The sequence below is a fragment of the Amyelois transitella genome, chromosome 22 (genome assembly GCF_032362555.1).
Source record: "Amyelois transitella isolate CPQ chromosome 22, ilAmyTran1.1, whole genome shotgun sequence".
Classification (NCBI taxonomy): Eukaryota; Metazoa; Arthropoda; class Insecta; order Lepidoptera; family Pyralidae; genus Amyelois; species Amyelois transitella.
This window is the reverse complement of record NC_083525.1, coordinates 5774600-5788850: the sequence shown is the minus strand read 5'-3', so window position 1 is coordinate 5788850 and position 14251 is coordinate 5774600. Positions and strand designations below refer to the sequence as shown.

The 14251-nt window shown below is 34.9% G+C and overlaps 4 protein-coding genes across 7 annotated transcripts; 2 read left to right on the top strand and 2 right to left on the bottom strand.

The window, feature by feature from the left end:
* Window positions 1-27: 27 nt before the first annotated feature.
* Window positions 28-815, top strand: LOC106129931 (zinc finger protein 593 homolog). The gene is made up of 2 exons (XM_013328637.2): window positions 28-235; window positions 472-815. The coding sequence occupies exons 1-2, from the start codon at window positions 124-126 to the stop codon at window positions 813-815; spliced, it is 456 nt and encodes a 151-aa protein (XP_013184091.2). The 5' UTR covers window positions 28-123.
* Window positions 805-2286, top strand: LOC106129929 (serine--tRNA synthetase-like protein Slimp). Its single transcript, XM_013328628.2, has one exon. It carries the CDS (start codon window positions 805-807, stop codon window positions 2161-2163), a length of 1359 nt encoding a protein of 452 aa, XP_013184082.2. The 3' UTR covers window positions 2164-2286.
* Window positions 2204-14089, bottom strand: LOC106129930 (transport and Golgi organization protein 2). Of its 3 annotated transcripts, none has more exons than XM_013328631.2 (7): window positions 13832-14089; window positions 5969-6117; window positions 5423-5527; window positions 4870-4990; window positions 3808-4029; window positions 3301-3396; window positions 2204-2639 (listed from the first exon to the last, which is right to left on the bottom strand). In XM_013328631.2, exons 2-7 carry the CDS (start codon window positions 6108-6110, stop codon window positions 2516-2518), a joined length of 810 nt encoding a protein of 269 aa, XP_013184085.2. In that variant the 5' UTR covers window positions 6111-6117; window positions 13832-14089; the 3' UTR covers window positions 2204-2515. The 3 variants fall into 3 exon arrangements, with proteins under 3 accessions (XP_013184085.2, XP_013184084.2, XP_013184083.2); XM_013328630.2 differs by having other exon boundaries at window positions 13914-14088; XM_013328629.2 differs by lacking the exon at window positions 13832-14089 and adding an exon at window positions 12350-12608.
* Window positions 7150-11278, bottom strand: LOC132903170 (uncharacterized). 2 transcript variants are annotated; one of them, XR_009657327.1, is made up of 2 exons: window positions 7589-11272; window positions 7150-7540 (listed from the first exon to the last, which is right to left on the bottom strand). XR_009657327.1 is itself a non-coding variant. In XM_060950646.1 (2 exons), exon 2 carries the CDS (start codon window positions 10260-10262, stop codon window positions 8301-8303), a length of 1962 nt encoding a protein of 653 aa, XP_060806629.1. In that variant the 5' UTR covers window positions 10263-10955; window positions 11244-11278; the 3' UTR covers window positions 7150-8300. The 2 variants fall into 2 exon arrangements, 1 of the variants encoding a protein (XP_060806629.1); XM_060950646.1 differs by having other exon boundaries at window positions 7150-10955; window positions 11244-11278.
* Window positions 14090-14251: the final 162 nt, after the last annotated feature.

The window sequence follows — 14251 nt, the reverse complement described above, 5'->3', positions numbered from 1 at the left end:
ATTCCAAAAATGGAAACTAACAATTCCAATTTGTCAAAGTCAGACATGCATGACAAATTGCAATTTGTAAACATTTTAATTCTTTCTTAGTGCTTGTGCAAATTTCGTAAATATTTCCTAAATATGACGTATAAACGTAAAAAATATCATCAGGGAGATACTCACTTGAAGAAAAGATGGCGAGTGCGAAATAGGAGAAAAGACCTTGACCAAATTGATTCAGATTTGAAAGAAGGTAAGTTTTCACACAGTTGTCACATGTTTCAATCTTTGAGGTTATATATTACTAGCGACTGTCAGAGACTCAGGGTGATAAATTTATCAGGTTAGTTTTATCTTGTTTCGTTGTATTTATTTATGAGAAGACTCTTTTAACTTGATATCATAAAATGAATTTGAATTTATCCATACCACTTAATGAACATTCCATATTTGTAAACAAATAATTTGAGGTTAGAAATTTACTTTCAGAAAACGCAGAAAAGTTATTGAACCAAGAAGTAGACCTTGACCTTCCTGGAGCTGCTCAACATTATTGTATTCACTGTGCTCGGTATTTTATCGACGAACACTCTCTAAATGAACATTTTAAAACAAAAGTTCACAAACGACGATTGAAAGCACTGGAATTGGAGCCCTACAGTATAGAAGAGTCTGAAAGAGCAGCAGGTCACGGGAACTTCAAGCTGCCCTCAAAAAGGAAGATAGTTTCACAGAATACCAGTAAAACTGACACCATTGACAATGATGGTGATGTGGTTTTAGATGAACTAAGCCCAAATAAGAAAATTAAAGTTGACGAAAATGCTACGTAAGATTGTTTATAATGTTTTAGTAAATAAATCTAAAGACTATAAAGTGTTATCAGTAAGAAATTCTGCTCTGTTTATTAATGGTGCAAAAGCATCTGAAAGTTTTGTTTATGTAATACCACATATTGATTTTCCCGAACACATTAAAAGTAAACAATTGATTGAAGATCAGTTAGTTAAAAGAAGGGTCAACATTGACTTAAATAAAATAGAAAACCTTTGGACTATTTATGAAGATTTGAAGCAAAGAAAATCAGAATATGATAAGAAAAAGGTAGAAATATCTAGCAAATTAGGAAAGTTGATAAAAAGTGACCCAGAAGGACAGGAGGCAAAGGAACTGAAAATAAAAATTGATCTGATCAAGGATAATATCAGAAAATTAAAAAATCCACTTTGGTCTGCAGAGGAGGCTGCCATTGTAGAAGTATTGAAGCTCCCTAATGTCTTACATCCTCAAACCCCAGATGTGAATCAAGTTGTACACACCCATCTATCTCCACCAACATGCAAGAAAGATCATTTAAAAATTGGTTCAGATCTTGGCATAATTGATTTTAAGAGAAATGAAAATTATTATCTGAAAGGAGATGGTGCTATATTTGAGCTTGGTGCAAAATTTTATTTCAACAGTGAGTTGAGAAGATATAAATTTCATCAGTTTTCCAATCCAGACTTTGTAAAAAGTGTTATTGTAGAAGGATGCGGGCTGGACCACACTAATCCTGATGCTACATTTATTCTGCACCACAATGAAGACTCTAAAGTGAATCCTGATAGCCGACTCCATCTAACAGGGGGTGGTTCCTTGCCCTCTTTCTTTGCGTATTATGCTAAAAATGTGGTATACAGCAAAGCTTTACCTTTGAGATTCTTTTCAATGGGAAGACAATATGTACCATCTCCAACTGAGGAGGATAGCCTGTTTCATGTCAGTCAGTCTTCAGTGGTACAGTTGTTTGGTGCAACAAAAAATTCAGAAGACCTTGATATAATGCTTCAAGAATTAAAAGATCTTTTGATGTCAGTGTATGGAGAGTTGGGCTATCATTTTAGGATAAGTATTATATCAGCTGATAAGTTGTTTCTGTGGGAATCTTTGAGAGTGGCTGTGGAGATGTTTTCAACATCACTCAACACATATATTGAGGTTGCTAATATTTCAGTCAGTGGAGACTTTATAAGTAAAAGATTGATGTTAACATATGTAGAGAATAAACAAAGTAATTTCCCTCATATAATATCTGGTACATTGTTGAATGTACCTAAGTTTTTAGCATGTGTTCTGGAACAGGATGCAGATTTTGTTTTACCTGAACAGTTCAGAGTAGAGAATTGGAGTACTAATTAATGATTAAATTAAGAATTGGGCTACTAAATAAAAGAAAAAATCAACACCATAGTTACAACATTTATTTTGATATCAATCAGACTAGACTTGTTCAGTAAAAATCAATAAACAAAGTATGATATAGGCTTATTGTTTTTATTTTGTTCATCATAGTTATAGGGGTTTAAGAAACAAAAATATTTTAATTTATTATAGATATTTAAAAGTGCAATTTGGTTTCGCTTCTGAACTTTTATTCCTACCACACCATGTTTTTTATATTTGATCCCTTAGTAATCTCATACTTTTATATTTTTTAATACATAGAAAATGCCACTTCTATTAATTTACAGCATAATTAACATAGGTTGTATCATAATTTACATTGCAACTCTGTAACTTTCCACTGTGGGTTTGCCATGTCTATTGGTGGTTGTAATGACATCTCTATTATATCCATCTTGCCATCTTTAGTTAGCAGAACTAAAGTGTGTGTTCTGAAACAAAAAATATTGTAATTAATTCATTCTAAAAAGGTACAACTAAATCTTTAACAAGTGGTATTATGCGAAAGAATTATGCAGGGATTGTGGCAAGCGGAAAGATGTAGATTTTATGCATGTATCTATGTAATCTCTAGAATATATATAACCAACACACACAAGGTAGACAGGGTCAATAGTCATAAAACTCCGAGGACACCTTTAGGTGAACTGCTTTGCTAGTGGATCATCACCTCAAAAGAAGAATCCCAGTTTTAAAAGCCTTTCCTATATTTGTCTTTTACAATCTGCCAGCTGCTTCTCTTCCGAACTTAAAGAGATCGGGCTATCGTCCCATATTCGAAAGGTACTTTTTAGACGACATCTCTGAAATACTTAGCCGGCAGTGATGAATGTATGCAATGTATGTATGAGTATATAACATACAATCATATCATTATCCTAGATGTATGGCGTAAGCCAGCAGTCTCGAAAAGACTCTCTGATAATCTGCATGGGAAGAGAAGCAGCTGTCTGTTCCTCCTTCTCTACCAGAGAGACCTGAGAGGCATGTAGGTAACCTTGTTTTTTTTTTTTAGATTTTTAATTTTCCACACACTCCAGAAGTCTATGATAACATATTGGTCAGTTAGCTATAGTATACGAGTATACGTACCTTGTACCATATATATTTGCTTTGCTAACATACACGGAGCTTAAATCTTCATAGTTTTGAGGATGCTGTCTTTCTAACACCGGGTCTGGCAAGTGCCTAAATTGAAATAAAGCAAATTAACATTCATATTTTTCTTTTAACACAGTTCCCAGAACTTTCACCCGTTGATCCTCGGGTACCATTACAAGGTTGATGTTCTGTCCGTAAAAATAGTAGATAATATTGTCTATTAAAACAGAAGTTGCGTGAGAAGTGCAAGGAGGATGATGAATGTCATGTAAAAGTACCTACATAGAATAATGTTGCTCTTACATAAAAGTTTTTAGCGCGCGAAAAGCTATCGCTGTTTGGCTTTTTTTTATGACGGGACAGCGAAAGGTTTTCGCGCGATAAAAACGGCGTCGCGCTTGCGGTGCTTTGGTATGGGAGTAGAGATACCTCTGTGATTGGGTGTTTCACCACACAGCATGAACTGAACGTCATAAAATAAAAAGGCAAACTTCTTACTTCTCATCCCACTTCAGAAAGTCAAAGAGCTCATTGACAAGTTGTTCCTTCTCTGTCGCCTTGTTCAATCTCCCACATATGTCTTGCATTCTCTTCCTACCCGCTTCCACCTTCGTGAAGGGCGTTGCCGGCGCGCTGTTTCCGAATCCTAGACATTTCTCGTTGTATTGAATTAGGTCTTCGGTGTGACTAGTGTATGAGTGTACGGTTGTGTCTTCTTTCCTAACAAAACGATAGGTAGAATTACATAGGGATAAACAAAGTCTTCTTATGGGTGACAGATCAAACAGTCTTGAAAAGACTGATAAAACACGTTCAGCTGGCTTATTGATGGATTCAGGTAGTCAAAGTTGCCTGCCCATAAAAAAGATTCTTAACTTTCTATGATTAACTTATACAATCTGCGCTGGAATACAAGCAGGTGGTACATACACACTTTCTTTTTCTTCGCCTACAAGACTATGTCAGCTGGAAGAGAACTTTAATTCATAAGTAAGACATTCTGCAGGCGTTCAGTGGCGGATCCAATTTTACAAGAAGTCGTCTAGACAAGTATTTATGTAGGTATATTTATGTATCAAAGTCATGTAATAAACAGCAGGCGCGGTTCATAAATACCTGATAAGGTTTATCTGATATATATTAATATGTTGATATCAGGGACATGTTTGACAAATTATTATTCTATTCTACGGCAAAAATTACAGTTTTAAAATTGAGGACACTAATGACCTAGGTGGTGGACCTAAGAAAGTGGAAAGATTATACTATTTCCCGGAGGGGTAGGCAGCGGCAACATCCACTTGCCACGATACCAGCATACTTCTTTCGCTTCATCATCATAAAATCACGCCTCTTTCCCGAAGGGGTAGGCAGAGACTACCTCTTTCCACTTGCCACGATCTCTGCATACTTCCTTCGCTTCATCCACATTCATAACTCGTCATGCAAGCTTGTAGGTGGAAAATTAGACATCGGAAAGCAGACCCCAGGCCCCGATGTACAGTGTCGGAGGGTGACATGGGGAACACACAAAGATGAAGGGAGATAGGCAAAAATTACCCAATATCCAGTGTGACAAAAATGAAACCACTGCACTCCTGAAAATAATCCTTCATTGAATCCACAAATTTGCTAGCTGACAGCTCGCTTTTAACATAGTCGATTGGAATTTTCCCTCGACCTGTAAATTTAATATCATTTTATTATTTTTAGTAGGTACCAGCCCAGCTGATGCTAGCGACGTGACAATATCGCAACACTCGAAAAATATAAAACTAAGTGCTCCTTCGCTTCTAACTTACCCCACGAACACTTTAAATTTTTACAAAATTGTGAATATCTCAAAAACTACCTACTTAACCGATTTTGATACCCTACGATTACCCTACCCAACTTGTATTGACAGACCCTACATACTTACATTTAAAATTTCATTAAAATCAAGCTCCGTAAGTATCGCGTAAAACATACAAAAATAAAAAAAAAGTATTTTTGCCTCAAGTTGATTGGTAAACCTGACTTCGTTCGCTCGGTCTATTAAAAAATTCAATTGAAATCACCTATTTATTTAACATCTTAATGGAAACTGAAATTGAAACAAAATAAATCTTACTTTGACCATTCTTCACGGGAGCTACAGGGTGATTCAGCATCACTCCAATTTTCTTGTTAGCCGAGGATATTGCTAGCCATGTGCCACCTCCCCTCACATCCTTCCCTGAAAGAAATACCTACAATTTATCAGCTAAGTTAGATATTATAAGGCAACCTGAAGAAAAAATATTTCTCAACAAGTTTATTTAATTAGGTAGGTACTTAGTGCAAATGATACGGCGCGGCAGCCGCTCATGAGGCCGTTGTCAAAAGATAACTTTCGAAAGTGCACGAAACATCGTTACTTGGACGCGTTGCACCACATTCTGTGGTGAGCGGTGACCCTTAAGATGCTCCCTATGCCCATAACGGGCTCTATTCGACAGCACCCATCGCAGTTAACAGGATCACGGGGTTTAGTCGGGAGTCGCTTCGTATTGTTTCCTGATCTATCCAATATTTACCGACTCCAGACATGAGGATAACGAAAAGAGTATTGAGAAACTTTGGGCAAAAATTAGTAAGAAATAAAGGTTGCGCATATTTAATTTCGTGGTTTGTGTACCTGCAAAAACATTAGCCTCCCCTTCCCAAGGGCCCATGTTCTGAGCTGGTCTTTCGTAAAACTCGTCTCGATTTGTAGCTATAATCAGGCTATAGTCACTCTCCGGGTCCTCACTACATTTGTATATGAATAGGATGCACATTTTTCAACTGTAAAAGACAAATATTATATATATTTTAGTAACAGATTTTTATAGATCTCAATTCCGTTGAAAAGCCATACAGCTGACCGTGGCCTTGCAGTCTTTTCAAGACTGTTGACACTTTCCACCCCGTAAGGTATAGACGTTATTATATGTATGTATGTTTGTTATTGAGAATCATATTATTTTTAACTTTGGATATAAAATATCAATTAGGTATCTACTTATGAATAAAGTATCGTCATATGGAGGAAATACAGAATTATTATCATTACTTATTTTAAGTTATCACTTGTTATTGTCAGCTATAGATTCGCTTGGGTCATTGAACTTAAGTATCGTATTGTTCAGCTTGTTTTGAGTTTCTAGCGGGCCATCAACATTTGGCATATCTGTACATAAGAACAAAGGGTAGGCAGTCAATAATTATATAAGTCTGCTTGGAACTTCAACACACCGTTACTTATATACTAAGTAGTTATACTGAATTTAGGTATGCTACAATTTGTATGTCAGCAAAGTGCGGCGACGGACGCCTGTAACAGAGCAGCCGACTCTTTAGCAAGGCTCGTCTAGGAGGCTATGAAATCTTTCCATATTCATGAAATCAATAGCTTATATTAAGCTTTAGCTTCGCCCAAGTGAATTTAGTGCCATCTACACAAAAACGATGTAATTGGAACTAAGGTCAACCGGGGTAATTGCGTCATATTTCCCGATCACTTGAAGTTAACGCCATAATGTAGGCGAATTCATGGCATTATCGTTGTTTTTGAACATCAAGCCTATTAAATGACTTCTTATGTATAAATTTATATCAATGTTTTTTTCACCAGAGTTTTAAAAAGGTGGCATATTGAGTGTTTTTGAAAGAGGTTTTTCTTACGCATTTACCCCGTTTGGGTCAAATGCGTCTTTATTAAGTAAATACTGAATTAGTAGGTTTATCGGGATGAAAACAAGGTAGCTTTTTACAAACCAATTTTCTATGCTATAGGTGATAATTTAATAAGACAAAGAGAATACTTGATGCATTCAGAGAAGATTTGGTAAGGTCGGGGGGAAATGCGCCTAGTTTTTTATAGACGCATTTGCCTCGTGCTAAATCCAGATGTTGTCAACATTTTACTCATAAAACTTGCCCCCTCTCGGACCACCTATTTGCATGTACTTACTTGTAGGTAGTAGAAACCTATGAGATTTTAATAGTGGTAAGAATTGTAAATAAAAAAATCTGCATTACATTATACAATTTTTATTATAAAAAATTAAAATAAGAGCCAACTTTTTATAAATGCGTTGTTCTTAATTTTCAAAATCAAATTTTCGGTACTGGGAACAAAAATCTATACAAAAATCCTGCCAAAGGAAAACTATTCTGAACTTATTATCCAGTAAATAAAAAATGGCATGTTTTGACTTAACAACGCCTAAATCTAACTTGATTGTGTTATCAAGTTAGATTTAGGCGTTGTTACCTTCATAATTGTAAAATATTAGTCGAAAAGATGCTTATTACAGCAAAAATATTCTTTAGAAAAGTAAACTTTTGTTATAATGAAATTTAACATAATTAGCTTAATCACACTAATTAACAGTAATCAACATCTGTCCACACACCAACGTTATATTCTAACTTCCAGTCAGTCACTATGTGACATATTATAAAGAAATTCAGTCTTGCAAAATTTGACCAGCAATATCAGATAAGATTATTAGAATAAACTTAAGGATATACTGAAACTTTATATAATTAGCTTAATCATACTAATTAACAGTAATCGACATCTCTCCATACTCCAACTTAAAATCAGTCACTATGTGACATATTATAACAAAGTTCAGTCTTGTATATTTGACCAGAAATATCAGATCATTCGGTAACTAATGACTTAAGCTAACCTACTCTAGAAAATGTACTTATACTTAGATAGCGTATACAAGTTTTCATGCTTAAACAATTAAATAACAAGATTAATCGACATAAAATTTCTTAAGACAAATTAACAGAACAAAAATCTTCGTACTTAAGTAGTGTCATATTATTCAACCACAGTATTCAACAAATAATCACATAAAAATATGGTATCTAATACTGAGTATTTTAACTTTTAAATACAATTGTCATTACATAATACTATGTAATTCAGTCTTACTGATCAGAAAAATCAACAATACATTTTCTATACTCTACTGAATATTGAATCCTTCAAATTTTTCTTTGAAAACTACGTGTCCTCTTCGTGTTATTAGGGGGTTTTCAAGAAACTTAACAATGTCAATGTCATGTATGAGTTCAGATACGTCCTCAACGTCAGGGTAATGAAAGGATACAATCTTACTATTTTTAATTTTTCTCAAATACTTAACCTGAGGATGGCCATGATTCAATGAGATTACATTTCCGATAAAGTGTTTCACGGTTTTCTTTGTTGCGAATTTTACAATAATCCAGTCACCAACTTGTGGATGCCTTTGACTGGAATCTGGTTCATATTCATCATTAGTGATATGGTCCTTATCTGGCTGTATTTTATGACATTGTATAGATGTAAGTCCTAGTTCAGTGGATGTATGATCACTTATATTACTTTCTTCTTCAACTTGTTGGATTATCTTATGACAATATGTTCCCCAGTTTTCGCTTGTATCAGAGTCGCTGCTAAGTATTATATTATCACTTTCACTGCTTTCGTCCGATGAATATTTCGGTATCTTTTTCGGTATTTTCTTCTGACATTTTTTTATAGTCGTAGGCATAGGTAATTTCTGTTTAGATTTTATATTTTTCTTCGCCTCTGATTTAGATTTTCGTTCTCTTTTTTCTTCTTCTTTTTTTTGTTTTTCAGCCTCATTTTTCCGCAATCTATTCAAAAAATCATCGTGTGTAATTACTTCACTTCCTTGAACTACCTTTCTTTTCTTAATTTTATATGTCGGGTCAGCTTTTTTTATCGTGTTAAGTAACAAACTTTCAAAGGATACTAGTTCTTCATTATTCAGATACCGGTCTTCCAAAATCTCAATTTTTGGTGTTCCTTGACTTGTACCAGGTAACTGTATCTCATTGGGATGGAAAATAATATTATTTTTGTGGTTGTCAATTGTTGAGGTACATTTCTTATTAATGGTCTTTATTATTTGTCGTGAACATAAACTGTATAACGTTGGAACTTGTTTTATTTTGGCTTCATTGAATCTTTTAAAAGCCTGTGCGTCGTATTTTTCAACAGGTATTACGTCTTTATTTAGGGGGAATATGCCGCCTTTTTTAAATCCATTTCGTATTATTTTGGGATCTAACTCTTTCCAGACTTCCCCGAGGATTTCACTGAAATTGTGTTTTTGCATCTTGGCTCCTACGTTTAACCGTTGCCATGCCAATATTTTAGCATCCCACCTAACTTTCATAGATTTAAATACCGCTAAATCTAAAGGTTGTAACAGATGGCTCGCGTGTGATGGCAGTTTTATAATTTCAACGCCCAATTCTTTTGCTTTCTCTAATACATGTAATTGAATATGCGTGGAATGGCCGTCGTATATTATTAAACAAGGTGACTCTTTACTTACATGAGGCAAGACTGTCCCCAACATGTATTTCTCAAAAACTTTAGCGTCTATCCACCCATTCTTTGTGGCCGCATAACAAGTACCTTCATAAGCATTTTGAGACATCCATTGGTCCCATATATTTTTGCCACGGTATATGATTAATGGTGGCAATTTTTCACCTGCTGCGTTAACTGTAAACAATACAGTCACATTATCTTTTCCCGCCGAAGCAATTGTTCTGGTACTCGCATAGCCTTTTGCCCCAACAATTTTGGTCTTTTCTGGGTCCTTGCTGAAACTAGATTCGTCGAGATTCCATATTCTATCTGGACTATATTGTAAATCCATTGTTTTTATATACTCTTCAAGTGTGTCGAAGTAGTCCTTGATTATGAACGGGTCACATGCGGCTTTTCGTGACATCTCTACCGCTTGTGGTTTTTTTAGAGATAAGTTATTTCTTTTCCGAAAGCCAGAAAACCACTCATAACCCGGGGCTCCCTCCTTGAAGGGTGTCGTTAGTTTATTTTTTTCAACGTATTGCGTTACAAGTTTTATAACTTCCTCAGAGGACAGACCGAACCCGTTCTTTTCCATAATGTGGAGCGAGGTAGCTATTCTTTTCTCAAATTTGACATTTATGGCTGTTGGCCTGCCTCTAGTTTCTTTAACGACACCTCTTCTAAGTTTAACTCTGTCTACTATAGTTGTCCGCGGTATATTATATTGTTTTGAAGCTTGATATGAATTTAAAATTCCATCTCTTACTTCTTTGACGGCTATATTTAAAGTAAAGTATCTAAAGTGTACGTAGGTTGTGTTTTTTTTCTGTAGTTACGTACCATTTTGATAAATATCTTAAATCTGAAATGAATGAAATAAAATTGATGTGAATAAGGATTTTGTATACACGTAAAAGGCGATTATGTCATGCAGTGAAATTACCTTATTATCAAATCAAATTATTTGCATGGCAATACCCGCATTCATCTTCGGGATAATGTTCGTAAATAGTAAAAATGGAACAAAAAGGACACCAGAAAAATGAGCTTGCTAGCAATACTCGTGCATGTTGAACTATTATCTCATTCATAATAAAATGATGGGGCATACTGGATATAACGTTTGTTGGCTCTCCACATCCGAAACACTTGGTTGACAAATTAAAATGAGTATTCTGCCATGGCCATACAAGTCTTTGTTGTATAAAGTTTTGAAAATCGTATTTAGTTAAGTATTTGTCAATGTCCATGTATTTCAAAATCACCATGGTAAGTATAAACTCTTTATCTGAAATACAATTTTTATATATTAAATGCTAGCACAAAAAGGTTGACGATTTATGTTTTGAGGAAAATGCGTCCCACAGTCGCAATTACCTCGTAACGGCGAGATGCATTTACCCCAAGATATAAATCCTAACCTAAAAATGGCGACATCAATACCTCCTACAATAAAGCTATTTTATTAAAAATAACTGCCTGTGTAAGCAGCCCATTGATTAGTCCTCACACTCATAATAAATTAAAATCGGTAATTTAAGAAAAACTTAAGATTAACAAGGATTTTGACACTCACCTCTACCAGCAACAAGTTGTCCACACGCATTCGATATACAAAATGGCCGAATTATTGAGTCAGTTCACTACAACGCCATCTAGACGTAATTTATGTAAAGGTTTTAGTTTATACAAATGTAACTAGATAGCACTAGTTAGTCTGAACCGAACTGTTTTCGAATAACTTAAAAAAGACGCAATAGCCCCGTAGACGCAATTAGCCTAGTTGACCTTACCTACAAAAAGCGAATAATTTAGCCGCACTTAAGTACCTACTTAAGAATACAGGTTTATCGTAAATCCCACAGGAACTATTGTTTTTACTGGGATGAAAGGTACTCTATGTCCTGTCTCAGACTCTTAATTATATATACGTGATATTGAAAGGAAATTAATTCAGTATAGAATCCGTGAAGAAGTAAGAAATAAACGAAGAAATAAACATACTTTCGCATTTTTTTATTGGTTGGGATTGGGATTGGTTCGGAATGTATTGTGTGGTATGTATAGTTGAGTTAATTTATAATTAAAACAATAACCTGTGGTATGGGGAACGTGGCCTGTTCGTCAGATTGCTGGCTATGTTTACCCCGCAAAGAATAGACGTGGCTGTATGAATGAATTAATAAAATAGTGAGAGTGATTTACCTCTTGCTTACACCCCTTATTGATTTGTTAAGTTCGTGAGTAGGCTTTGGATACGATTACTAAGATTTTGTTTTACAAAATAAATCGCGCCGGAACCGATGGTACAACTTCGATAATAGCTTATTTGATATTATTATGGAGTTCCGAAAATAAAGTTTACTGCGAGTAAGTGAACTTATATCATTGTTTATTTTTATTAATGTTACGAGAAAAACAAATACCATGGGTATTTGATTAATTACGTTGAATGTTAATAAGTAATATATTTGCTAAGTAGGTACCTTCATAAGTAAATATCGATGATACAAATGACATTTATAAACAGAATAATTAGGTACCTTTACCTTGTTTATCCAAAGCTGAACTAAGTACTAGTTCAGCTTTAGATAAACAAGGTAAGATTAACCAAATAAATAGGGTTTCATGCAAATTCACACTGATTAAATATATATCACAAGTAGGTATACAAGTACTTACTTGTAAGAGAAAAGATGTAATAAAATTTTCCTAAGAAGTTTTCCAGTAAAACAAATCAACTGCTGTAACTACTTACTACACACCTCTATGCATGGAGGCTGATAAGCAAATGAGTTTGTACGTTGTACCCAATATATTGAGGTTTAAGTAGGTAGGTACTATTAGGTGTCTGTATTCAATACTGCTTATCTTATCTGACAAATAATTACTGAATGCCTATTTCATCGTAAACAATGAGAAATGGCAGACATTTGATCAAGACAGTTTTGTTGTGTGCCATGGTTGATAGTACACACATCTATGGTACCACGATGAAAGTACCTACTTATATAAAGTAAAGTCAACAGCACATCCACCTATACAACTTCACTTCAAATTGGCCTTTATTACCACATTATAGCTTGTGTAGGCACCAAGTACTACTTAACTTACTAAGTACCTGAAGCCAACCTATCAATGACATCTGTCTACCTACCTACATTAGTTTAATTGAGAACTGATGCTCTACACTAAGTAAAAACTTAGTATGAGAATCTGCATATTCAGCAAATGTGAAACTATGATCCAATATGGATTTTCATGGTGTTTGTACTAGTTGCCTACTCAACTCTCCTTTCATCCTGATCATAGGCCTTCTTCCTCCTGGCTTTAGTCCCGATTGCATCCATACACTGGAGGGAAACCCAGTGTATGCCTTTGACCATGGATCCTGGAATTGGGTGAGTCAGGTTTATACATGAAAGACTCCCATCTGACCTGTATTGGATCATGGTTACACATACAGTCATCCAGTAAAGTTTTCTCATGATGTTTTCCCTCACCATAAGAGCATTGGTTAGTATTGGAACTAATAGACACAACTTTGAAAATAGTCATTGGTACATGGCCAGGGTGAGATTTGGACCTGTACCTTCTTGCGCATTTTAACCACCAGGCCCAGGTTCCTTACCAATTCAAACACCAATGCTCTTTTGTCTGATCTTTCTTTCTTTATTCTGATCTGATCTTTGAGTCTCAGATCCTGATCATTGGTGAAATAGTAAGGTAAATGGTTCATTACATAGAAAATTATTGAATAAAATATGAAATTGGGACTAATTCAAAGGGCGCTTTTGCGGATCGGGCGTATACCTAAGTAGGGACCTACCAATCTAGTCTAGATTACATTTACATTAAAACGTTGGTGGCAAAAATATTTAGTGGTAAAATGGTTATTTTTTTGCTGATCATGTTATCAGTCTGGCGACTTGAGTTGGTGTAGGTCGAACGGTTATGGGCAAATAAAAATTAAAGTCAAAGATAGGTGGTGGTTGAACAGATATTGGAACATAAAAAGTAAATTAGGTGTTTCAGAGGGCCAAGCGTGCTTTATGGTAAACTGGGTAATGTGGCTGTCTGATTGGCTATGAGCCTAGGCGTCATTTAGTTGCCCAATATAGGTCAACTTACGTGCCGGGCACTGTAATGAAGGTATCTTCTTACTTTGGTTTCACTCCGCAACGCAATGCAGACACCATTTAGGTACTTTTACTACATTTACTTCATAACTATTGAAGAGACAAACCTCTTTAGAGTTTTAGCTCTGCTTAATTAGTATAGTAAGTAGTCTTTAATCCAAACCTAGAGGTATACTAATAATAACTGTACAAATTAGTTTTTTAAATTCTAATTATTTTTATTTGAAATATCTACACAAATAAAAAACAATGAAATTGTACTACAACTACAACACAGCTAAACGTAAACAACGTTAATACAATAAACAGCTGATCACTTGGCACTTGACAAATCAAAATATTTTTTCCTTAAAAAAAGGCATAGATATAAGATTAAATTGCCAATCTATTCACTACGTCACTACGTGAAATTAAATATATATACATATATATAAATGTTTCTTGC

Excerpts from the sequence above, each read along its gene's own strand:
- LOC106129931 (XM_013328637.2), top strand. The coding sequence starts at position 124 with ATGACGTATAAACGTAAAAAATATCATCAGGGAGATACTCACTTGAAG. Across the intron at positions 236-471 it reads TGATTCAGATTTGAAAGAAG|AAAACGCAGAAAAGTTATTG; the intron begins GTAAGTTTTCAC and ends ATTTACTTTCAG.
- LOC106129929 (XM_013328628.2), top strand. The coding sequence starts at position 805 with ATGCTACGTAAGATTGTTTATAATGTTTTAGTAAATAAATCTAAAGAC.
- LOC132903170 (XM_060950646.1), bottom strand. The coding sequence starts at position 10,262 with ATGGAAAAGAACGGGTTCGGTCTGTCCTCTGAGGAAGTTATAAAACTT.
- LOC106129930 (XM_013328631.2), bottom strand. The coding sequence starts at position 6,110 with ATGTGCATCCTATTCATATACAAATGTAGTGAGGACCCGGAGAGTGAC. Across the intron at positions 5,528-5,968 it reads GGAGGCTAATGTTTTTGCAG|GGAAGGATGTGAGGGGAGGT; the intron begins GTACACAAACCA and ends TATTTCTTTCAG. Across the intron at positions 3,397-3,807 it reads TTTCTGAAGTGGGATGAGAA|GCACTTGCCAGACCCGGTGT; the intron begins GTAAGAAGTTTG and ends ATTTCAATTTAG.